The sequence below is a fragment of the Carettochelys insculpta genome, chromosome 6 (assembly GCF_033958435.1).
Source record: "Carettochelys insculpta isolate YL-2023 chromosome 6, ASM3395843v1, whole genome shotgun sequence".
Taxonomy (NCBI): domain Eukaryota; kingdom Metazoa; phylum Chordata; order Testudines; family Carettochelyidae; genus Carettochelys; species Carettochelys insculpta.
This window is the reverse complement of record NC_134142.1, coordinates 63,232,133-63,257,756: the sequence shown is the minus strand read 5'-3', so window position 1 is coordinate 63,257,756 and position 25,624 is coordinate 63,232,133. Positions and strand designations below refer to the sequence as shown.

The 25,624-nt window shown below is 42.5% G+C and overlaps 1 protein-coding gene across 1 annotated transcript in view; it reads left to right on the top strand.

Annotated features, from left to right (window-relative positions):
* The window catches only part of LOC142014690 (cytosolic phospholipase A2 epsilon-like), a 58,942-nt gene that overhangs the window by 13,204 nt on the left and 20,114 nt on the right, over nt 1–25,624 (top strand). The window contains exons 3-12 of the mRNA XM_074997661.1: nt 724–796; nt 6,527–6,663; nt 6,933–7,064; nt 10,282–10,322; nt 15,001–15,043; nt 15,679–15,742; nt 18,065–18,228; nt 18,354–18,422; nt 19,138–19,175; nt 24,513–24,648. Coding sequence (XP_074853762.1) covers nt 724–796; nt 6,527–6,663; nt 6,933–7,064; nt 10,282–10,322; nt 15,001–15,043; nt 15,679–15,742; nt 18,065–18,228; nt 18,354–18,422; nt 19,138–19,175; nt 24,513–24,648 — 897 coding nt within the window. The remainder of the gene's footprint in view (nt 1–723; nt 797–6,526; nt 6,664–6,932; nt 7,065–10,281; nt 10,323–15,000; nt 15,044–15,678; nt 15,743–18,064; nt 18,229–18,353; nt 18,423–19,137; nt 19,176–24,512; nt 24,649–25,624) is intronic.

Genomic DNA, 25,624 nt, shown 5'->3' with positions numbered 1-25,624 from the left:
CCAAAGTCAATGAGTTTTAGGTCCTCAAGGTATTAGGCTCTGCACAAACGGGTAAGATTAGTTTTGTTAAGGTTGAGAACTGAAAAGCAGACCTGCTAATGGGGATGGTATGGAGGAGACAAAGAGGGCAGTTGCCCTGGGGACCAGCAATTCAGAGAGGCCTAGGGCTCCAGCTGCTACCACTGCTACTTTGGTGGCAGCGGTGGCTGGAGCTCCAGGCTCCTTTTGAGTGCCCTAGCAGCTCTGCTACACCACACCACGTGACTTAGATGGAGTGAGGGCCCAGGCGCACAGTACAGGTGACGTTAAGGACTGATTGCCCTAGGCCCTGCTTCTACAGTCCTTGGCCCCACTTCTTCTGAGGTGCGGAGCTGGGCCCGCTTTGCTCCAGGGCCCTCAGTGTCTACTGGAACTGTTGCTGAAAAGGTACATAATTCAACATTTTTAATTCTTGTAGATTTTTTACAAATGCTGCTAAATATGTGGCATCTACTAAGCCAACAATGACAGAATACAGAGGTTTTATTAATGCTTATTTCAGATGATATACTTATCAATAACTTGCTTATCCTTTTCCTCACCTGAGTAATGTGGTTAGTGCAAACTCAGGCCAATAATGTCTGTGTACTTTGCCATAACCTCTTGTGTCATTTCTCTGCATCTCTATTGATGAATACACACTTTAATATGAATCTGTGTGTCTTGTTAATCATTTTTGTGCAGAGAGAAGAAAGTCATATCAACTTGCTCTATGTAAAAATAGTAGGAGTGAGAAATCTCCGGAAAGCTGACCTCTGTGAGTATATCTGCTCTTCCTGCCTGTTCCTCATAGCTCTTAAAAGCAAACGGATTATTTAATGTAAGTATTAGTGTCATTGGGAAGTATTCAGGAACCAAGAGAGCCCCCCATAACACACTGTTTATTATCAGAATACAAATACCCATATGGATGTCAAAGTATAACTTGGATTTTAAAAGGCATAAGGTGCCTGACACTACAGTCAACAAGGACTACCATTCTTATTGACTGCCACATCAGATTTCAATCCCAGATCTAGTTACCATAATTTATATTTATGATAATGCTAGAAAATAGTACCTTTTTCTACAGAATACTCATAGAAATGTCAGATTCCATCATCTTAGATCTAACTGAAGGAGAAAAGAGATAATCTTAAGGTACATAATTCTAATACACAATAATTTTGTACAGCTAAAGGAAAAGGAGCATATTTTATTGTATGTCTTTGCTATTGTACTTTGTTGTTCCAAACTTGCAAGAATTTTTTTTGTGGTTTTAAAATCATATTTTATTCTTTTTAGTCTTTTGGATTGATGTGTGTAACAAGGAGGACAATTGCTTACCCAGAACAGATTAAAAGAGTGAAATGAGTCAGTGGTTTCTAGCATTTAAAAAAAAATCTCACTGAGACAGATTTTCCTTCACATACTCATATCATCAGGCCTCAATCCCATTTAAAAGGACGCATATGAAAAAGTGAAAAACTGGTTGACATACTTGTCATTTAGAAACCTGAGCAAACCCTAAGCTGTCCCACTGAGGGGACCCAGATCATGAAAATTTTAAAGCAATTTTCTTTTAGCATCAAAGTTCAAAAACAAACCCACAGAAAACCACGGCTGAGTTCTTCAAATGGAAGACAAGTAAAAAAGAAGAAAAAGCCATATGCAGAAAAAGCCATATGCAGAAGATGTGGTAAAACTCGGCATGCCTGGAAAATGTTTAACTCACACAAAGCCAAATAATATAAGAGTCCAGAAAAAGCACACTATATGCCACTGTGTGTATCTTAATGGTGGGAGTGATACACAGTGAAGAACAACCAGAGAAACAGCGATGTCTGCAGCAGGGGGATTTAAAGGGGTGTCAGTATCTGATAACTGCACTAGAGATGGTGGCAAAAAAGAGCCTGAGGTAGAGGAGACCTTCATAACAGAAATGGTGACAGAGCTCTACTAGTTTCTGATCAGAGCTGGCCCAGTGGGGCCTGGCTGGTGAGTGGTGATTGCTAAAGTCAATTGGAGCAGAGGCCCTGAAGGTCCTGGGCCCAGGGAAACTGCCTTGCTTACTTTGACTTAAGGCAAGGCCTGTGTCTGATCATGGCAGGGCTGGATTGGGAATGTGGGTCCATATTCTCTGACGATACATACTCATGAGATGTAGCTTATTGGAGATTGTGATTGAAGATCACTGATTAATTTAGATTCAAATGTAAAATTGATAGCCTTAGAAAGCAAGGAGCTTGGAATAAGTGGAAAATAAAGTTAGCTCATTGACTGAATACTAATTTGACTCTCCCACCTTAGAATTTGGTCCCACTCAGGGTTTAATAATGTCCGTCTTACTGGAGAGTCTGCAGATAGCTGATATCCAAGTCAGCAGGAATGAGCTTCTTTACCACAGGCCAGGTCTTGCACTGCTTGAGTGCCATGCTACCATGAGACCTATTGTAATGCCACTGGTAAATGTGATGATTTACAAGACAATGCTCTGTGTGGTCACTTGGTTCCTGGATTTTTGAGTGGTACATCAAGTTCTTCCAAGAACCCTGAGCTACAGAGTTGGGAAAGATGGAGAATCCAGGAAGTAAAATGGAGAAAAGGAAAAAAAGGAAAAACACCAGATGTGAAGACTAAGGGAAGAAAAACAAAGAGCCCAAAGTCAAAGAAAGGAGGGGGAAACAAGTAATATGTTAGCAAGCCTGCTGAAAGTGACTTGGAATAATCTTGTTGTTAGGCTTGAAGGTTGAGGTAGTTGACCCTCTTCTCCCATTAAAATTGATATTTTGTTGTTATAGGTGTTATAATTTAAGATTATAATCAAGTATAAATGCTCATGGATTGGAAAGCATGTTTTTTGGAGTTGGCATGCACAAGGAGGCACTCAGATTTAATTCGGTTGGTTACATACTCACAATTAAGGCTGATGAGCTGGGTCATTTCCTCATTATTGCTAACTGCTGCTGCAGTCACATATGATTGTGCTTTTTGCTACTGCCTACCCCACAAAATGACACTGGTAAAGTAGTATGCAGGGTTTTTTGGCTGTGTTGGGCCCTCAAAGTTAGTTAGATGAAATGGGTGAGGTAATATCTTTTAGTGGACCAACTTCTGTTAGTAACAGAACCAAGTTTTCAAAATTACACAGAACTCTTCTTCATGTCTGGAAAATGTACTGAGAATGTTGCAGTAAAATACAAAGTGGAACAGATTGTTTAGCATAAGCAGTTAAAAAAGGCCATTGTACACTAAAAACTCATGGATTTAATAAGTGATTGTCTCTGTTGCAAAGATCCATAACTCTCTGTGACCAAAGAGGTATTAATTGGTCACTTCAACTCAGATGGGCCTTTGAAATATATGTTAACTACTTTTGCTGAACAATCTGTTTCATTTTGTATTTAAATGTGTGTATTTCCCAGACCTGAAGAAAAGCTCAGTGTAAGCTTAAACTAATCTCTCTCACCAATAGAAAGTGCTCCAATAAAAGATACTTCACCCACCTTGTCTCACCCTATGGTGACAGATGGCAGAACAAGGAGCAATAGTCTGAAGTTACAGAAGGAGAGGTGTAGGTTGTATATTAGGAAAAATTACTTCACCAGGAGGGTGGTGAAGCACTGGAATGCGTTGCCTAGGGTGGTGGTGGATTCTCCATCCCTAGAGGTTTTTAAGTCCCAGCTTGACAAGGTCCTGGCTGGATGACTTAGATGGGGTTGATCCTGCTTGAAGCACGGGGCTGGACTAGATGACTTCCTGAGGTCCCTTCCACCTTGTGATTCCATGATTCATTGGTCATGGAAGGCTGGTCAAACAGACCTATGAGGCACAGTTTATTCTCAGGTTTTAAAGGCACATCATATGGGTGAAATAATCTTAAGTCTGAGCATATTGTAAAAGACAAAAGGGAAATACCCTGAGCTTTGGCACAGAAAGAATGATGTATAATGCATGCAGCAAAGTATTGCAATATGAGAGCATGGCTGCAGGGGTTAACCCTGTATTCCCTAGTATGGCCTCTTCTGACATGTAGTCTTGTGCTGAGATCGAGCTGAGTGATTATTCAGTTGAGAGAGCAATAACAGTGGCACTGGAACACTTTAAATAGCCACTTCAGCCTTGTCCACACCTTCCACTAAGCTGGGACCAGGAGCATTACCATTTCTCTGGTGAAATGGGGGACCGGGACAGGAGCGGCTAAGGCTGGGGCCAGAGCTGGGTGTGGGGCCAGGAGTTGAGCCCCATGTTTGGTGGTGGACAGGGGCTCCACCATCAGGAGGATCAGAGGGGTAGCCGTGTTAGTCTGGATCTGTAGCAGCAACGAAGGGTCCTGTGGCACCTTATAGACTAACAGAAAAGTTTAGAACATGAGCTTTCGTGAGTTAACTCACTTCTTCAGATGCTGGTCCTGGAAATCTGCAAGGCCAGGTATAAATAGGCCAGAGCAAGGCTGGGGATAATGAGGTTAGCTCAGTCAGGAAGGTTGAATTGTATTGTCATCAGTAGATCTGGAGGTGTGAACTCCAAGAGAGGGGAAGCTGCTTTTGTATTTAGCCAGCCATTCACAGTCTTTGTTTAATCCTGAGCTGAGGGTATTGAATTTGCAGATGAATTGTAGCTCAGCAATTTCTCTTTGGAGTCTGTTCTTGAAATGTCTTTGCTGCAGGATAGCTACTTTTAAATCTGCTACTGTGTGTCCTCGGAGATTGAAGTGCTCTCCTATGGGTTTTTGTATATGCCATTTCTGATGTCTGATTTGTGTGCATTTATTCTTTTACGTAGAGACTGTCCAGTTTGTCCGATGTATATGGCAGAGGGGCATTGCTGGCACATGATGGCATAAATTATATTGGTAGATGTGCAGCTGAATGAACCCACGATGGCGTGGCTGATCTGGTTAGGTCCTGTAATGATGTTGCTGGTGTGTATATGTGGGCAGAGCTGGCAACGAGGTTTGTTGCATGGATGGGTCCCTGAGATAGAGTGACTGTGGTGCGGTGTATAGTTGCTTGTTAGGATTTGTTTTAGGTTGGCAGGTTGTCTGTGAGCAATGATAGGTCTGCCTCCCAAGGCCTGTGAAAGTGTGGGATCATTGTCCAGGATGGGTTGTAGATCCCTGATGATGCGCTGTAGAGGTTTTAGCTGAGGACTGTAGGTGATTGCTAGTGGTGTTCTGTTGGTTTCTCTTTTGGGCTTGTCATGTAGCAGGAGGCTTCGTGGCACACGTCTGGCTCTGTTGATTTGTTTTCTCACTTCCTCAGGTGGGTATTGCAGTCTCAAGAATGCTTGGTGCAGATCCTGTAGGCGTTTGTCTCTGTCGGAGGGGTTGGAACAAATGCGGTTATATCTAAGTGCTTGGCTGTAAACAATGGATCGTGTGGTGTGTCTGGGATGGAAGCTGGAGGCATGATGGTAGGCGTAGCTGTCAGTGGGTTTACGGTACAGGGTGGTACTGATGTGTTCATTGTGTATAAGCACGGTAGTGTCAAGGAAGTGGATCTCCTGTGTAGATTGGTCCAGGCTGAGCTTGATGTTGGGGTGGAAGTTGTTGAAGTCCTGGTGGAATTCCTCCAGAGTCTCCTTCCCATGGGTCCAGATGATGAAGATGTCATCAATGTAGCGTAAATAGAGCCGGGGTGTTAGTGGACGAGAGTTGAGGAAGCGTTGTTCTAGGTCAGCCATGAAAATATTTGCATATTGAGGGGCCGTGCGGGTACCCATAGCTGTGCCACTGATTTGAAGGTATATATTGTCACTGAATCTGAAATAGTTGTGTGAGAGTATAAAGTTGCAGAGCTCAGCCGCCAGATGTGCTGTAGCATCATCAGGGATACTGTTCCGGACAGCATTTATCCCATCTTTGTGTGGGATGTTGGTATACAGAGCCTCTACATCCATGGTTGCTAGGATAGTGTTTTAGCAGATTTAAAAGTAGCTATCCTGCAGCAAAGAAATTTCAAGAACAGACTCCGAAGAGAAATTGCTGAGCTACGATTCATTTGCAAATTCAATACCCTCAGCTCAGGATTAAACAAAGACTGTGAATGGCTGGCTAAATACAAAAGCAGCTTCCCCTCTCTTGGAGTTCACACCTCCAGATCTACTGATGACAATACAACTCAGCCTTCCTGACTGAGCTAACCTCGTTATCCCCAGCCTTGCTCTGGCCTATTTATACCTGGCCTTGCAGATTTCCAGGACCAGCATCTGAAGAAGTGAGTTAACTCACGAAAGCTCATGCTCTAAACTTTTCTGTTAGTCTATAAGGTGCCACAGGACCCTTCGTTGCTGCATCAGGAGGATGTTTCCCTAAAATGATGGATACTGCTGTGGTGTACTATCTGCTCCTCTTTCTGGGCTCTGAGTCTGAGAGAGACTTGGGAAGAAATCAGTTCCTTTCCTTCCTGTAAACTAAGTATTAAATGAGTCTGATGAACTAATTCCTTTGTTGGTACTGCACTTGGGACAGACTTATTTATAATTTATCTTTTTTTTTCCCCTACAGTAACCCAGTCTGATTGCTATGTGAGTTTGTGGCTGCCAACTGCCTCAGCGCGAAAGTTCCGGACCAAAACAATCCAAAACTGTAAAAATCCAGTGTGGAATGAAACCTTCTGCTATACAATTGACAGTCGTGCTAAGGTATGAGACACAAGAGCTCTGTACTCCTCTCAGAAACATGCAGATCTCAACTGAGTCAGAATTCCTTTAGACTGCACTCTGCAATGAATACTCATTTAATAGAAATCCATAAGGGCCCTTAATGGGGTGTATGTATAACTCATCTGTCTTCTGCTCATTAATTCATCTGCCTAATCACATATCCTTACATTCCCAACTCTCGGAGAGTTCCTGCTAACAGGGTTCTTTTCCATTAAATAATTTATAAAATTTTTCAATTCTCTTCCCAGAACATGCTAGAGCTGAAAGTTTGTGATGAAGACAGATTCAGCAAAGATGATGACCTCTGCATAATTTATTTTGACATAGCTAAGCTTCGAGTTGGGCATAAAGTTCGTATGAAATTCCTGTTGAATCCCCAGGTGAGCAATGAAATCATTGAGAGAACTAAAGGGAAAAGACTTTTGTGTGGGTTTTCCTTCTAAATATTTTCTAGTACAGTAAACCCCCAAAATGTGCAATTTCAATTTGTGCTTAATGCAAGTTAAGCACAACTCAAAGCCGTTCTGCAGCTGTCTGCCTGGTGCAGTTTCTCCCAGCTGGGGGAGCCATGCTGCCATGACTGTCTGCCCACCTAGCTTCCCCCAGCTGGGGAAAGCCAGGGAGAAGCTGTGCCTGGCTCCCCACTGCTGATGGAAGCCAGGAATCTGACCAGTGGTATAGTGGTCAGTCAGGAGCTGGGAGCCAGGCTGCCTTCTGGTTTCCAGCTCCCCACCTTATGGTGGGAGCCAGGAAACTGACCAGCACCAGCGCCGATCAGTTTCCTGTCTCCAGAGAGTGGTGGGGAGCGGAAGCCTGTCTCCCAGCTCTCTGCTGCTCTCAGGAGGCAGTTTCCGGTCTCCTGTGAATGTGGGGAGCTGGAACTGGCTCCCAGCTCCCCGTGGTCACAGGAGACTGGAAACTAACTAGCGCTGCTGCCCTGCTCAGTTTTCTGACTCCCAAGTTATGCAAAATTCAACTTACATGGAGGTTGCCAAGAACGCAACCTCCGCGTAAGTTGGGGGTCTACTGTACTGTGTTTTATGGGTCCTTCCTATACATGGGCTTGCTCTCCATCCAGGTTATACAGGTTGAAGCTTTCTAGTCCATTCTCTTGCACTCTCTTGCCCAGCAACGTCCGTAATCTGGCATGATTTTAGTTAGCTGGATGACCACTTATCATGTATGTGACCAAGTTTCCCATGGTCCCTGAAAGTTTGTTTGCAGTCACCAGTCCTGGCTCTCAGTGTCCTGTGCTGTTATTAACATCTAAATGTCTTCTAAGAGCCCAGTAAGCAGTGGATGTATTGATAAAGGTACTAGACAATACGGACTTCCCATGTTCCGGTAAATTCTCTCGTTTGACACCAGTTAGGTCCTCAGGGTGTTGGGCTAGAGAGGTTCAACCTGTATCAATCTTTCTCTGATTGCTACAGGAAAAAATCTACTTGACATTTTATTCTGCCATAATGAAAAGTTTGGCCAAAATTTCAGTATGCTGGGCCAGTGGAAGTTGAGGGTGGTTTAATACTATTGGTCAAGTTTATTTTTTTTCTGGGAACAAATCTCTCTGCTGACTTGCCAAGGTTGGACTTCCCAGAGATTATGAGCATCTGATAGCACTATTCAGCATTACTTTGTCATTATTGGTTTGTCGTGAAGTTAGTGGCTCTCACTTTCCGGTCAGTTGGGATTGAACTGGTATAAAAATAGCTGATAATTTTTACCGAGGGAATTCAATTTTCAAATGGGGCAGCCCAGGTAGAGTAGGCAAATCCCACCATTGAATACTCACATTGATACCAAGGCACCCTAGTGTTGATTCAAGCCATTCAGGGCATGATTTCAGCATATGGATTAGGTTCCCTCCTTGATATTGGGCCCAGTATTTCTGGAAAAAAAATTTAACTGGTTACTTATAGATTATATATAGGTGGGGAAAGAATATTTTGAAGAACTGTACAACATGCAGAAAACAGCTGACAAAATGTTCCTGGAGAAAAGGCTAAGCTTCCCAGTACAAATGATGGACAGCAAATGTCAGATAGGAGAAAGATTTTGATCAAAAGCTAAAAATTAAAATATTTTGGGAAGTGACAACACACCTGCAGAGCTGCTGCAAGCAGGTGAGGAACACACAATCAACGCTTTCTGCCAGCTGTTCAGCTAGAGTCACAGACAGGAGCAAAAGTGGAGCGAACGGTAGAAAATAATAATGGCACCGATCTGTAAAGAAAGGAGATAAGAGTAAGTGCAAGAATTCTAAAAGGTTTAGTGAGTGTGCTGAGAAACTGAGCCCCAGGATACTGCAGAAGAGAATGAAGAGGTACATTGTCTACAGTCTGTAGATGAGAGAAGTGAGAGTAGAGAAGAAGCTGACGAAATGATTTAAGATTGCCAAAGGAGTGAGACATGAGTTTATGCTTTTACCAGATATGTTCAACTGGACACTGGTAGCAGCAATGGCCATAGCGCTGAGAGATGAAATAAGAGGCATCGTGTTACATTACAGGATGGTGAATAATCTCAGGGTATTGAATATTGACTTCTTAGCATTGATGAACAAGGATTTACAGAGAATCACTGACAAGGTAGATCAGGAGAGCAGAAAATTTGGACTAAAGAGCAGCATCTGCAAGGTAAAGGTTATGGCAAGTGGAAGACAATAGAAAAAGGTTAAAGTCAGAGACAAAGAAGCAAAATATGTGGAGAAATGTGTGCACATTGGAAGACTAATATGGAAGAATGGGAACTGTGAAGATGACACAAACAGCATCAGACTGACTGCAACTGTATTTGGAAAACTCTAAGATTTTGAAAGCTAATTGCATTTCGATAAAAACAAAAATCACCATTAATGAGACAATCATGCAGCTACCTCTGCTTGATCAGAATGCTGAAGTACCAGGAAATCCGTTGAATGAAAGATATTAACTGCAGATGCAAACTAGCTGGAAGGGATACTGAGAATTTCAGGTCCACGGGTTAAAAAAAAAAAGTGATAAAAAATGGCCAGGGCAAGAAATTAACACTATGAAAGAAAATTCAACAAAGATCACTGCGATGGTTTGAGCACACATCAAGATTAGACTTGGATACTCTTCATGGTGATAGATACCAGAGTACAAGGAATTAGGGGAAGACCATGGATGTGTTGGACAGACATGGAACAAAAAAAGTTTAAAGATGAAGAATGTCAGGATCTGCTATAAGACAAAAAGTAATGGAAAAATCTTCATTTGTCCCCAGCATTGCTGTTTAGCTGATGGGTGAATATGGTAGAAGAAGAAGAAGAATATAGCTGGGGCTGGGCTTTTGACAGGAACCAGATCTATCCAGTGACTTATGTCCAAGTAACGATGATGGCATTTGTGCTGAGGTAAAGTGTGTTGGCTAAGAGAATGAAGGATCTTTCTTCAGCGAAGTCCATCTCCACTGAAGCACAAGGAGCTTTTTCAAAGTTACCTTTGCCATTATTTCCCCTAAAGATACAGTCTCCTTGTGCACTTGTGAATCCAAGTTTGTGCTTTCAACAAAATTACCCTTTTGAGGTAGCGTTATTGTGTATTGATTTTCATTCATTTCTTCTTGATTTTTCAGGAACAGGAGGAGCTGGAAGTGGAATTTACACTGCAGAATACGTGAGTAAAACCATAAATGTTATAGACGCTGTAACTGGTAGAAAAGAACTGTTCTGAAAGTAAAAAGTAGGCAATGAGGTATATGTGTCAAGTGCCTGTCTCCTGAGGCAATATCCTGAGCCACCAGCAGGCCTGCTAACAGAGTATGGGGCAAAGGGGGCAATCGCTCCCAGGCTCGACATTTCTAAGGGGCTCAGAGCTCCAGCTGCTCCTGCTGCCAAAGTAGCAGTGGTGTCTAGAGCTCTGGGTCTCTTTGAGTTGCTGCAGCAACAGTGCTGCACATGGCTGAGAGTGGGAGGGGGCACAGAGCTGCAGTCCCTGTGACCCCATGCCCTGGGCCCACCCCTTCTGCAATTGGTCTCGCCCTTTCCAGGTTGCAGAGCCGGGCTCCCTTCTCCCTGAGGCCTGTGGCACTTCTTGGCACTGCAGGCCACCAGAATTCTGTCTTTTTCCTAAATTCTGATAGGTTCTTGACTAGAATGACGACTTCAATTTATTTCCAAAGCTGAGTATGCTGGCTTGTCATGTAACGTAATCATCACTCATGTACAGAAATTTTGCCTGATGTTGTTACGGCCTACTGTCTCCCTAGCTTAAGTCAAGGCCTGATTTATTGTTATGTAGAAAAGCTTATTTATAGGGTCTGTTAATTTCTTACCAAGCTCTTATAATAATAATTTTATTTAGGAAGTGTAATCACAAGCCCAGAAAGGTGGTTGCAGCACATTACAATGATCCTTTAGCGTATTCCTTTGCTGATTTCATGACACTGCATTGCAGTATGACATCAGTGGGGAAAGTTGTGCCTCTTAATGTTCACACATTTTTCATTTGTCCAATTATTTGTACTATTTCATCACCAGATGGAAGCATGCAAATCAATTTTTGCACTCATGCTAATCAACTTTGATTTAGAGGGAAGCAAACAATTTGACTATTGAAGTTCTATGACTGTGGTGAAGCCTTCTCTAGCCTTCTGAGACCACTCCTTCCACCAGTGTTTCTCAACCTTTTTTTAAATAAAGTACCTCTTTTTTAAAAGAAAAGCAAAAAAAGTAGTTCCACAATTCTCTTGCATACCCCAACGGTACGTGTACCACCAGTTGAGAAACATGGTCCTGGGGTTTTTAAACAGGTGCCATTCAACCTTTCCAGATTACTGTACCCTTTTCAGGAGCCAGATTTGTTTTGCATACCACCAAGTTACACCTCACTTCAAAACTACTTACTTACGAAAACATACAAAAATATGACAGAAGACTCCTACTGAAAACTTGCTGACTTTCTACCATCTTATAATTACATAAATGAATTGGAAAAGAAATATTGTCCTCTCAGGATAAGGCATGTGAAGCAGTAGAAACAAATCATTGTCTGAATGAACTTTTGCCTTTACTGACTTTACTAGTGTTTTTATATAGCCTGTTGTAAAACTAAGCAAATATCTATATGAGCTGATGTAACCCTGGAAGACCTCCTTGTACCCCCAAGGGTACAGATACCCCTGGTTGAGAAACACTGCCTTGCACCACTACTAGCAGTATGACAGGGGTTTACCTGTCAGTGGAGCACCCTACTCTTTGGGACCAGTACCAATAGCATAGTCCAAGAACCCAATGCTTTGGTTCTGACTAGCCCAAATAGGTGGTCATGTGCCTACCTGCAGACAGCTCTTGCACCAACGCTGAGCCAAGAGATGGCAGACACTTTGTCCAGCTGCCTGTGAGCCCATAGCCCAGGCCCGTGTGAGGGTGACAACTGCTTGCCTTTGGGCAGCAGTGACTGAGGAGGTAAGTCATTTTTATTTAGGCAGCTGTTTTGTGTGGTGTGTTAAGCTTTGGGTTGAATCAATACTAATGTTTTCTTTCTCTTTCTTGTTTCCACTGGTAGGGTCCAGGGAAGACAGAGCTGCCCTGGGAGAAGCACCGAGGGGATAGGATCCAGGCTGGCTGGAAGGCTTGGCTTAGCCAATATTCCATTTATCCGAGATCTGCTATAGCCTACGCCCTGGTACAGAGTGGGAGGCAGGACTTTCGGCAGACCCTACTGAAAGGTACTGTCAGTGTATAAACAGGGTTGCAGAGACCCAAAGGGCCCAGCAGGCTGTTGACTCTTGACATTTTCTTCTTTCCATCTTTCAGATGTTCCAACTTGAGGAGGTGCTTCAGCAGCAGTTCCTAGAAGAATGAAGGCCCTCCCGCCCCTCTCAAAAGGCTTTCATGCCACCCCGCCTTTGTTTGGAAATGTGAAGGAACAGATTTTTTAAAAAACTTTAAAAAAAAAAAAAAAAAAAAAAAAAAAAAAAAAAAAAAGAAGAAATACACGTAAATAGATGTACAAAACAGCTGTAAATGTTAAGATAAATATCACACAAGCGGAAAGCATGGTTTTTTTGCAATTTTTAGTAAATAAAAGATCCTTAGTTTCCTTAACTCTGGTGTGTCATTTCTAGAAGTTTCCATGTCAGTACTCGTAGCAGCTGATTACATGACTTTGCTGTTTTGAATCCCACAGAAGGAAATCACAGAGATAAGTGTATTGCACACATCACCTAGATGTGACGTATTGTCACAGCTAGTGGCACCGAGACTGCTTATGGAAAGAATTAGATGTTTGCTCTGCAGCCTTAACAACTAGTCAGCTGGGTTTTACTCATGAACTAAGCTCTAGATAGCTCAGGCTCGTTTCTGCTGGCAAGTGACCAGGGTCTGTTGGCATTACACAAGCACAGGAATGGAGTCTTCTGAAGCTATATGTATTTGTTTCTTTAAATCTGAAGCAGGGAGTCAGGCAGGATGTGAGAGAAGTTCTGGACAGAGACTTAAAAGTGAAGGGGAGGGACAGACAAAAATAGCCTGGGAGCTTATAGTATTTTTCCTTATTCCAATAAAGTGTTGGAAGTGATACTTCCTGCGGTTCTTTACCTTTTCATAGGACAGTGGAACTTTCCAGGGATGGGAGGCAGTTGACTTGAAAACCCTGGACTTTAATAGCCTAATTCTGACCTCATCCAGGTTTTACACCACTGTGAATTCATGGACTTCAACAGATGCCCTCCAGATTTATACTCGTGTATATGAGAATCAAATTAGGTCCATGGTGGCACTCATGAATCAAGAGGTTGCTGGGATGTGTGTGTCATTGTTGAAAACACAGGGAGTCCAGGTCTTCATATGAAAGAGTTAAGCAAGTACATATTCATCTAACTAGGAAATCATCTTGCCTTGTATTATTAAATACACACACACAATTGCCCATCCCTGTATTGAACAAGAACTGTAATGATAGTATGTGGCAAACTACAAACACAGTAATCAAATATCAGGAACTTGGGTGCCCATTTCCTGGTACGGACATTGTATAACTGCAAATGTGTAGGATACAGGTTGCAGTATCTTCATAACTGCCCCCCTGCCCTGATCCCTGAATAATATGCCATCCACCTCCGGTTTTATATGTTTATATTCCCTGTATAGCTGCTTACAAGAGTCAGTCTAATAAAGGAATGAGTAGTGGGTACAGGTTGAACCTCTCTAATAAAGAGCTCTCTTGTCTGGCAACATCCAAAATTTGGCATGGTTTTAGTTAGCTAGATAACCACTTATCATAGGTGAAGCCAAGTTTACAGCCACCAGTCCTGGCTGTCAGTGTTCTGAGCTATTATTTAGCTGTAATTTACCCCCAAATGTCTTCTAAGAGCCCTGCAAGCTGTAGAAGTGTTGGTAATGTGCTAGACAATATTGACCTCCCGTGGTCCAGCAAATTCTCTGGGTCAGCACCGGTCAGGCCCTATGGGTGCCAGACTAGAGAAGTTCAACCTGTATTTACATATTTCATACTTTAGGGCCAGATCCTCAACTGGTGGTAGTCAGTGACATCAGTGGAGCAACAATGTACATAAGACTGAGGCTCTGATTATAAATTATGATGACTGTGTTCCACACCTCGGTAATTAGATGAGTTATACGTGCTGCAATATGAACCTGCAATTGCAATATAATGCATATGATGCATCATATGATATCTTGAATAAATCAGGAAAGACCTGATATATCAGATGGGGAGAAGATTTTTTTAAAACTTTTTTTGTGATGAATTACTGTGTCAGCTTTTCATCTGTGGAGGTGTGGGTTTGGATCATTCCAACTGATTTAATGATCTCAAAAGATTCACAACGAGGAGTCCTGTGGCACCTTAAAGACAAATTCATTGGGGCATAGGCTTTTGTGAAGAAGTGGGTCTTACTCATTGAAGCTGATGACCTCATAAATGTAATAGTCTCGAAGGTGTTACAGGATACTTATGTGTGAAGCTACAGACCAATATGGCTACCCCTCTGATACAGAGAAGGGAGTATTACAAAAGTGTTCGTGAGGCTAATTCAGTCAGGGTGAATGTGGCCCACTTCCGAGGGTGATAAGGTGAAAATACCTAAAGGGGGAAGTTACTTATGCATCGAGAGAGCAGTAAATAATTTGCTCCTTTACATTAAGGAAATAAGTGAAAACTTGCGTAACACCTGTATGCTAGATCAGTCTGCTGCTGCTAGTCCCACTTCTGAGACATCTAAATTAAGATAAGCAACATAAAATGTGAGGGGAAAATTCTGTGGCTGATACACTTGGTCATATCGATCATTCTGATCATGACATTTATCTTTTTAATTTTTGTTTTTCAGTCTGGACTCTCCTGAAAACATCACTACTAATGGAGTCCTGGTGGTAAGTTTTTCTTTTTTTTTTAATTTCTGGTGATTTCTTCTGTCCCACACTGCAAATACTGGCATTAATACCAGCATAAGGAAAACTTGTGTGGTCCAGAGTTTGAGCCACACGTTCCTGAACCTGGCATAGCTGTAAACTGTGCCACTCTAACAGAGTGTCACTTTCTGCCAGAGACTGGAAGTGGTATGGCAGTGAGCACCCTGTGTTCTCACATCTACATGTGAGTGAGAGAGTTTCCTGGCCCCACTACTCCTGTGCTACAATCAGGTGGTAGTGCTTACCCATGAAAGCAATAAAACACACACAGACTGCTTCCCTCAAGCAAGCTATTCTCTGTAAAGATGCCTGTTACCTGACTAGCTTTCTCTCCCATAATTCTCCCACTCATGTGAAGTACGTTACTTCTCTGTTTATACTAGTCAGAATCTCCTATTTTCTCCTCCTTTATCTGCTACAACATGGGGACAATATGTCACAGCCACCATACTCCTGTCTAAGGACTATATAGGATTCCCTAAACAGTCCTTCATTGTCACTGCTTGCTCAACCAGAAGAGCTGATGGAGAACAGAGTCACTTCTTTTACCGCAAGTGTGTCATTCTTTGTCGTTTATTTGGTCATTTCTATTACAGTCACGTGAAGTTTCCTGTTTGGAGGTTAATGGGCAGGCAAAGAAGCTAGAACAACAATCCACAAGTGAGGTTATTGCTTCAGTAACTGGCTCTGTATATGTTATGATTCAGTAGTTGTAACGAGCTAGAAAATGAGCAATCCATTATTAAGGGCTGTTATAAAGAGGACTGCATTCAATTGTTCTTATAAGAAGCCATGGGCTTAATCTGCAGTTTGAGAGATTTAGATTACACATTTGGAGTCACTTGCCAACTGTAAGGGTAGTTAAATACTGGAATAGGCTTCCAAGGGAGATTGTGAAATCCTCACCATTGGAGTGTATTAAGACCAGATTGGACAAACATCTGTCAGAGATGGTCCTCTCTCAGTGCAGGGAGCTGAATTTGATGACCGATTGAAGTCTCTTAGCTAAGTTTGCAATGCCATGACAATATAGGTGATATTGACTGTGCCATATCACACTTATATGACCAAAACCCCATTCACATTATAGTAATGTTACGTTTCAGACATTAACAATGATCAGATAATTAAACTCTTGGCTTTTACGACCTTTTCTTTATTCAAAGATACCTTTTACACTGAAATTTTAACAGAACATTATAGATTTCTTTTGGTCTTCTTAGGTTTGTGAACCTTATTCATACAAAACATGAATTTGGGGCTAGATATTACCTGGCATTGTTCTTTTAAATATTGTTTTATAACTACATTTCTGCAAAGAAGGTATAATCTGTAGACTTCATTGTTTTTGAGTTCTTTGAGCAAAGCAAAAGGGTCTCATGGGCTTAAAGGTGAGGTTACATAAGGGTGCAGGCTCCACACAAACAGATGTTGGTGCTGGAATGGGGCGATTGTAAAATCAGTTGTGTTAAATGTAACAGGGATCTCTGATACTTCTTGCACACTCATTTCAATGATGGGTTCTTTCTAAAGTCTTACAGCTTGAAAAAAGTTTGAAAAATCATGACTTGTTACCAGACAGGTCAGGAATAGGATTGAAGGGGAGAGGAAGCCAAATCTGATAAATAATGTGCTTGGAACATATGCTCTGGCTTGCTATTGCTGAGCCCATGTGTGGGAAGTTTGTGTCTGAAAGGTAATTTCTGAGGAAATGGACAAGTGACAAAAAGTATAGAGGCTTGGATCTTGATCCTGTATGAAGAGCTGGGCATCTCTGCAGGCTTCTATGAAAGGTTTTGTTCTTGCTCAAAATTCCATAGGCTGCAACGTGCGGAAGGCCTGGCTTAAACATTTTGAAGCAGATGCAGTGTACTCAGGTCTTTGCCCATGAAAACTAATGCTCCAAAATATCTGTTAGTCTGTAAAGTGCCACAGGACTACTTGTTGTTTTTACAGATACAGATTAATGCAGCTACCCCTCTGATGCTTGATACTTCAAGGAGTATGTGACCAGGATTCACACTGAATTTGGTCTGCTTCCATGGGCTAGGCTGGGTACTGGCAGTGAGGCTGTGTCTACGCTTGGCCAAAATTTTGAAAGGGACGTGCTAATGGCCAAAATAGAGAATACTGATGAGGCATTGAAATGAATATTCAGCACCTCATTAGCATGCTGCTGGCCACAGAACTTCGAAAGTGCTGCATTTTGATTGTGCATGGTTTGTCTACATGGGGCCCTTTTTAAAAGGACCCGGAAAACATCGAAATCCCCTTATTCCTACTGATGCTTGCAGGGTCCTTGAAAAAAGGGCCCTGTGTAGACAAGCTGTGTGCAATTGAAATGTGGCACTTTCGAAGTGCAGCGGCTGGCAGCATGCTAATGAAGCGCTGAATATTCATTTCAGCACCTCATTAGTATTCTCCTATTTGGCCATTAGCATGGCCTTTTCGAAATTTTGGCCAAGTGTAGACATGGCTGGATCGAGACATGAACACAGATCTATGCTCCTCATCATTGCGACTGAGCAGTTGTCACAGAAAGATGCAGATAAATCAGTCTATTTGATTTGCTATTAAGAGCTTTGGTTTTTATAATAAGTATGACACAAAATACAATGCATATTAGAATAGAATGGCAGTGAATAAGTGGCTCCTGTATGCAGTTTGAATTGTGTTTATCCAAAAAACCCTTTAATATGAAATTCCGTCTAACTGAAATCTTGGTTATCGTCCTCCAGTTAAAGAACTTTTTCTGTTACTCGCTGAATTATTTGGATCCATGTTTACTTGAACATTGGTGATAGGATTTTAGATGGTTGGGATTGCAGTACCTTTTGGGGCAGTCTCTGGCTTTACTAAGCAGCTAGTATTATAAAGATGATGCAAACAATTCTTCAGTGAATGTAGGGTAAAAGTCATGCAACATTTGTTTCTGGGCTACTACTGTTAAGATTCTCCTCGTTCACTGTCTCTTGTCTTTAGAGGAAGAGCTCACCCTTACAGTCAAAGGATCCTATGAAGAAACACAGAAAATTGTATTGGATGCTGACTCTGGCTTCAGGACTAGAGATCCCATTGTGTTCCATTGTGCCAGGAATAACCAAACAACACTGGATGTTGCACTGCCAAACAAGATGTGTTGTATTGTACGTTATCATTTTGGAATAGAATGCAAACAGCATCATCCATCTACTTTGTGTTTTGGGGAGGGCTAGCCCTCTCCTCCTTGTGATAAAACACCTCTGTTCTCACTTCTCTTTTAATTCTGCAGAACTCATCCAAAGAAGAATCCGTGCCTCTGAATTCACCCCCTTTTCATGAGGAAATAAAAATAGCAAAGGTGAGTGCTGCAGACCTTTTGGAATAAATATTTTAACTGTACAAGTTTTTACTAATGTGAAAAAGTTACTAACAGCATAACTGTTGTGCAGAGTCTAGCTGATTATGTAGGTTTAAAGAAACGTTCAAAAAATCTTCAACTTCTTTTTTGAGTACCAAATAGCAACACTAATTTATATAACTTGATAGCTCTTTGAAACCTGCAACCTTAAGAGTCTATGTTTAAACGATGTTAAATTAGACTGTAAATCCCTTTTGTCACAGACATTACAGAATGCATTTATAAAAAGTGGGGATAAAGCTATTTAATATTGTTGGTGATAAAATGAAATTCCAGTCCACTTTATTTAGTTAAAATCAGATGATTCTTCCAAATGGAATTCCTTCATTATGTTGAGGAAAATCTGAATTTATTGATTGAATGTAGTAGAAAAAGTAATATTCTATTTTAGTAAACTAACAGTTAAATATTACATTTTATTCCTAACATTCTGTGACAATATACCTTCAAATAGAACATGAGACTGTTCCATTTATTACTTTAACCACTGCATATTTGTCGTGTTCCATTATGTGCAAATTGATTTGCAGACATTTAAACAGATACTCTAATTAGACATTTCAGAAGATTGCTAATTGGAGAGTAGATAAAACTCACTTTAAGACCAATGTTTAAAAATATGATTGTAATTTACCTTTACTTTCTTAATTTCCAGGGCAAAACATTTGACTTACACATTTCGGCAAAAGATTGGTAAGATATCCTATCTGTGTTGTTAGAGTGCTAATGACTGTCTTTTGAACTCTGCCGTCTTCTCTGCATGTGTGTTGGGAAGAATATTACTTGCAGTATGTGAAGAGCTTCTGCAAACATTTAAAGTATGACTCGGTGCTGAAAGTGACTATTTCAAATTACCCCGTCTTTATTTGTCGTATTTGTTCCCTGTTTGCAGTCAGAGTCAGATCTCCTGACTTGAGAGACTAAAATCACACGTGCTCCTGCTTGGTAGAATCAGTTATTATCTTGTACCATTGTAGTGCCTAGGAGCCCTGCACATGGAGCACGACCCCGCTGCTCTAGGATCTGTACAAACTCAAAATGAAGACAGCCCCTGCCCTGAAGTGACTACAATCTAAGTCTCAGGCAAGAGATGACAAGTGGATGCAGGCAGAGGGGGAGCACAAGGATACAATAAGAAATACTGTCTGAATAGACAAGCCAGAGAGAGAGTGAATGAAGGAGTGCAACATAAGCAAGTCAGGGATGGGGCCCGGAGCTACCCCTCACTAGTGCCCCATGTGTGGTGCCCAGGGAAACCATCCCCCCTCCCGGTGTCCCTCTCCTGCTCTGTCCTCCTCCACACTCCCCCACCAATGGGGCTGGGGGTTACCTGGGGCTGGAAGTTGCATTCAGCAGTCTGGAAGGGCCACGGAGCAGTCTGCCGGTCTGACCACCTGCAAGGTGGGTACAGGGGAGGGGAGGTGACCCTCTGCTGTAGCTGCTGCTGCACACAAAACCTGGCTTCAGGTAATACCCTGGCCTGGCCCTAGCCTTAGGTAACCCTCCTCTTCAGTCTATAGAATGGCTGGGGTAGCTGCTGCAGGGGCCCCACAAGCATGAGGCCTAGGAGTGCTGCCCAACCCCATCCTATGGATGGGATGGCTCTGAACACAAGTGAAGGGGGCAATGTGAGGGCAGCAAACTTTGTTAGTTTAATGAGTTTTATTTTTGGTGGATTTTTTTTAGAAGGGGCTCAGCTAAATGGAAGGAAAGGGATGGGGGAGAGACAGAAGAGGAGATGATAAAAAAAAAAAAAAAAACAGGTGGGGAGTAATTTGAGAAGAGATTGTGAGTAGGGAGGTGGAGCAGGAGCCAACAGCCCATCAACCCAGGGCAGTGACAATTTTAACTGAGATGTGTGTATTTCAAAGCTGTCTGCTTCTGTGCCTACCACTGGTGTCTCTGGCTGACAGGTCTCTACAGTTGTCCTCCAACATTACATGGTTGGGGTACAGAGGTGGTACTGCCTGGCTTGTAGTGCTCCAAGATCTTTTCCAGACAGTTCTGGGTCTGGGGTGGAGATGCAGGGTCCGGAGGGGCGGGGGGATGACACTGGAGAGGAGGGGTACCATTTTATCTCCAAAATAGTCAAGAGAATGAGGTGCGTTCCATTCCTTCTCATGCCTCATCAAAGGAAATGTAACTGGTTAACTGAGATTCAACCACAGGTAGCACTGAGAACATAGTGTGAAGGTAATGAAATTGCACTGGTGTAAATGAAGGCACAGCTTGCCTGACAGAACCTTAAGTACTAAGTATCATACATAAGAAAGAAAACAGCTTGACTTTCAGGTGGAATTTGTAGGCCCAAAGTCAGAGGGAAAAATCTTTTAATTCGTAAACAAACGATTTGATATGGACTCGCTGGAACAGTAAACATGGAATCCCAGTATGCCATTTCTGCTGTTGCTTTTCAGGGAATAGTTGTGTTTTAAAAATCAACCAAACATAAAAGAGCACATGATGTTAGTATGATAGCACATGATTGGCTGGATTTGCAAGTCCAGGTGAAGGATTTTTAGCACAAGCTGTGGGTGGGCTAGGGTGGAAAGATGCCTGTCACCTTTATGGTCCTCCAAAGCTGGTGTTGCTGTAAGCTATGTCAGACCCCAAGTGCCAATGGCTGGGAAGTCTATGTGGAACCACTGGGATGCAAGGATTTCTTGGCAATCTCCCATTTCCCCATCCAGGCCCTCTGCTCTAGACAGGAGAGAGAACGACTTAGTTACAGCTGGGAAGGCTCTATGACACTGAAGTAGCCTCTTATATTGGAAAAAGCTTTCTGTGGCTGACTAAGCAAATATTCCTTATGCACAAGTGAGTCTGGCCCAATATGGTCATTATTTTCATGGGGCTTTTAAAGTGGAGGGTAGCCAAGAAGCTGAAATTTAAACACACATTAGCTGCGTCTACACGTGCATGCTATTTCGAAGTTAACTTCGACGTTAGGCGGCGAGACGTCGAAGTCTCTAACCTCATGAGGAGATAGGAATAGCGCCCTACTTCGACGTTCAACGTTGAAGTAGGGACTGTGTAGACGATCCGCGTCCCGCAACATCGAAATTGCTGGGTCCTCCATGGTGGCCATCAGCTGGGGGGTTGAGAGATGCTCTCTCTCCAGCCCCTGCAGGGCTCTATGGTCACCGTGGGCAGCAGCCCTTAGCCCAGGGCTTCTGGCTGCTTCTGCGGCAGCTGGGGATCTATGCTGCAGGCACAGGGTCTGCAACCAGTTGTCAGCTCTGTGTATCTTGTGTTGTTTAGTGCAACTGTGTCTGGGAGGGGCCCTTTAAGGGACCGGCTTGCTGTTGAGTCCGCCCTGTGACCCTGTCTGCAGCTGTGCCTGGCATCCCTATTTTGATGTGTGCTACTTTGACGTGTAGACGTTCCCTCGCTGCGCCTATTTCGATGTTGGGCTGAGCAACGTCGAAGTTGAACATCGACGTTGCTGGCCCTGGAGGACGTGTAGACGTTATTCATCGAAATAGACTATTTCGATGTCGCAACATCGAAATAAGCTATTTCGATGTTGGCTGCACGTGTAGACGTAGCCATTGTCTGATATTTCCCTGCTCCTTTGATGAACTGATAACCTTGAAAGGTAAAACTAGTGTTACATGTAGTATTGTAACTAGAGCTAGTTGGGAATTTTTGACAAAATATTTCACTAGAAAATGGACTGTTGGATATATATGATATGAAAATGGACCTTTTTGATGAAAAGTTTCAGTTTCAGCAAATTTCTTGATTGAATAATTTTTTAAAAAATATTGAAATTATTGAAATGTTGCATTTCCACATTTTCTTAATGAAAGAGATCCAGGTTTCCAGCCTGCAATACCTTTTTCTTTAAACATTCAAGCTAATTCTAGCACAGTACAAATATTTTTAAAAGGTCAAAAGTCTAAACAAAATGTTTGAGAAATACCAGAGCTAAGTGCTTCCACTGAAATTTTTTCAGATCTTGTTTTGTGAGCATTGTGATATTCTGACTTTTCATTGTGACTCAGAATGGGAACAGTTTTCAAAATCTTGAATTTTTTTGTGAGATGGGAAAGCCATCTGCAATATACCATAGGATATTTTTTCAAGATGGAAAACCAGGTGCAATATCCTATAGGATATTGTTCTTTCAGACTTGATCAGAGAAAACTTTAAAGCATATTATGCTACAGCCTTGAAAAAATTTTTCAGAACTATAACGTTCTACTTCATAGAGAGGAAGAAAATCTATGTGATTAATCTCAACCCATGAGTGAAGTTTAGTAGCAAGCCTGAAGAAAATAGATAGAAGTGTTTGGGACTTTCTTGAGTGTAAGCATTTTTTCTATCAGTCTGAAAATATTGAGACACATTCTTACATTCAGTAAATAATTAAAGCAGCTTTATTTTTAAAATTTAACCTTGTAAGTGAGTGAGGTGCACTTTGCAAAAGTGGCTGGGAATAGAGAATTATGGTAGTCTCCCATGCAGCATCCATGCTCATGAATTATATTTTGAGCTAACAGCTGGTATAGTTTGCGACCACCAGACTGCAATGGGTTGAAAGCCTGTTGGGAAATTCTGACATTTCTATCCAGTAGCAGGTTTTGAAGACAAACATGCAGGTGTGAATTATCATCTGTGCCTTAGATTGCAACCTCCTCATGCTTATGTCTAAGCAACACCTAACACATTTTGGGTGCAAATGTGATATAAAAAACAACAGCAGCAACAAAAATAGAACATTGACCTGGCACAGCATACTTATTCATTACCAGTGCAAGTATACATTGAGTGAGGTTCTCCAGCTGTTTCCTAATATCTGCAGATTATACACAGAACTACACCTGTACAACCGCATACAAGTCCGTGGAGTTTCCTGAAGTGGCTGAGGGCAGCTCACTCAGGAAACTCCAGTGAGTTGTGTGCAGTTGTTCAGGTGTAATTTTGTGTATAGTTAAGGTTGTGCTACAAAAGTCAGTTTAACGGGAGTATTAAACCCTTTATTTTGGTAAGCTTTCATTTCAACGTCCGAAAAGAGATGGAACTAAAAACTGGGAGGGCTATTTGAATCTTTCATGGTGGTTTGATGAAAAATAGACTGGTATGGAAAGACTAGGCTGCTTGCAGTTCAGAAATTACCCTTCAGATGAAAACTTGCTAGATTGTCTCACTTTCCTTTGTAACTCATTTTTGAAGAAATCTGAAATGCTCTGGCCACTTCTACTCTAGCAAGTTCGTTTTGAAAATCGGTCTCTTTTTTGAAAGAACACACTGAGTGTCCACACACAAAATGTGCTCTTCCGATCTGAAATCTCAAGAATGTGGCTCTTCTTCTGGAAGCTGTCATCCGCTCCCGGATCGGGAAGAGTACCTCTTTTCAAAAGCTTCTTTTGAAGAAAACCATATGTAGACACACCGCAGGCCCCTTTTTTCTAAATAGCAGCCCTCATGGTGCCAGATTTTTTGATCCCTGGCCCATTCTTTTGAAAGAGTGGGGCTGTGCAGATACTCTCTTTCGAAAGAGCAGGTTGATCTTTCGATCTGCTTTTTTGTGTGTGGATGCACTCTTTCAAAAGAAGATCTTCCAGAAGACCAGCTTTCAAAAGATCTCTGTAGTGTATATGCAGCAAAATTATTTAGGAATAAGTCAGCTGTGTGGATGTAGCCTCTGGGACTTATCCTTTGTCAACATCATTGCTCCTCAAGAGCAGTAATAGAAATATTACCAGCTGCCTTACATTATTCAGCCTATAAATAGGTATGGAAGTAGGCTGCTATGTAAGTCTGATGAAGTGTATTAATTATCTGCCCTAATTAAGTCCTGAAATTGACTTTAACTGGTGTAAATGTGCATACATTTTTTGTCACTGCTAAGCTGATGGATGGGACCCAAAGAAGACGATGAGTATCAGAGGGTTAGCCTTGTTAGTCTGTATCCATAAAAACAATCCATGAAAGCTTATGCTCCAAAAAATCTGTTAGTCTATAAGATGCCACAGGATTTCTCATTGTTAAAGAAGACAACATTTGCTGTGGTTTGTGTTTCAGGCCAAAAGATCTGGACGTGCGCCTTGGGTTTGACTTGTGCAAAGAGGAGCAGGATTTTCTTTGCAAAAGGAAGAAATATGTTGCTGCTGCTCTGAAGAAAGTGCTCCAGCTGGAGGAGGACCTACAGGACCATGAAGTATGTGGAACTGAATCTTGGCAGTCCCCCTCTCTCCTCTTCCCAATGGCAGTGCTGTGCTTAGCTGGTGGCAGGTTTCAGAGCAGCGTGTCTTCTGGGTAGGCAGGAAGCGTAGGAAGCAAGCAATGGGTTATTTGCTTTCAAAGAGTGGAATGTGTAGTTCCAGGATGAATCTGTTACATTAGGCTGCCTTTACTGGTAGTGTGGCAGGGTGGAGCTAGGGGAGGAAAGACAGGAGTAAAAATAGGGCAGAGATGGAGCTGACAATCAGAGTGGGAGCAGCTGAGGAGCAGACTGCCCTACATCAATTAGAGCCAGCTGATCCCACTCAGGGCTGCTTTTATCAGCCCTCCTTCATGCAGGGCATGGGAGGGGTGGGTTGTTAAGGAGAGTTGGGAGGTGAGTGAGAAGAGGGAAGGAGACTTGGAGGAACACCAGGGGCCATGAAAGGGGAGAAGGGTCGCAACAACCCAGGGGCTGGGCTGCCCCAGTCCAGGGGTCCTGAAGCTCAACCAGAGACTGTGGGGAACTGGTCAGCTGGAGGGGACTTGTTGCTATGGCTACCACTACTGGTATGAGGTACCTGGGGGGAATCTTCTGGGGAAGTAGCCCAGGGAGAGGTACTGCAGGGGTAAGGGTGAAGGAAGTCAGCCCTCGCTGGGAGCAACCATCCAGGGTCCCTGGGCCAGAACCCGGAAAGACTGCTTGGGGACTGGGTTCCCCACAGACCACCTCCCTACCCCAGCAAGGGTAATGGGGTTCATATGGTGGGGCCAGTGGACTGAACAGAGGATCTGGAACTCAGGAAAGAGACTGACCCTGCCACAGTAGCTTTCAGCAGAGCTGACACCCTCTGGGCAGGTGCTGACCTGGGGGGTGGAGAAACAAGTATATGAGTTTTATAGTCTGCCACTGCCTCCTCTCTCCCACCCATCCCTCATTGAAAGTTTGAGGATGTCCAAGGTACTGGGTCTTA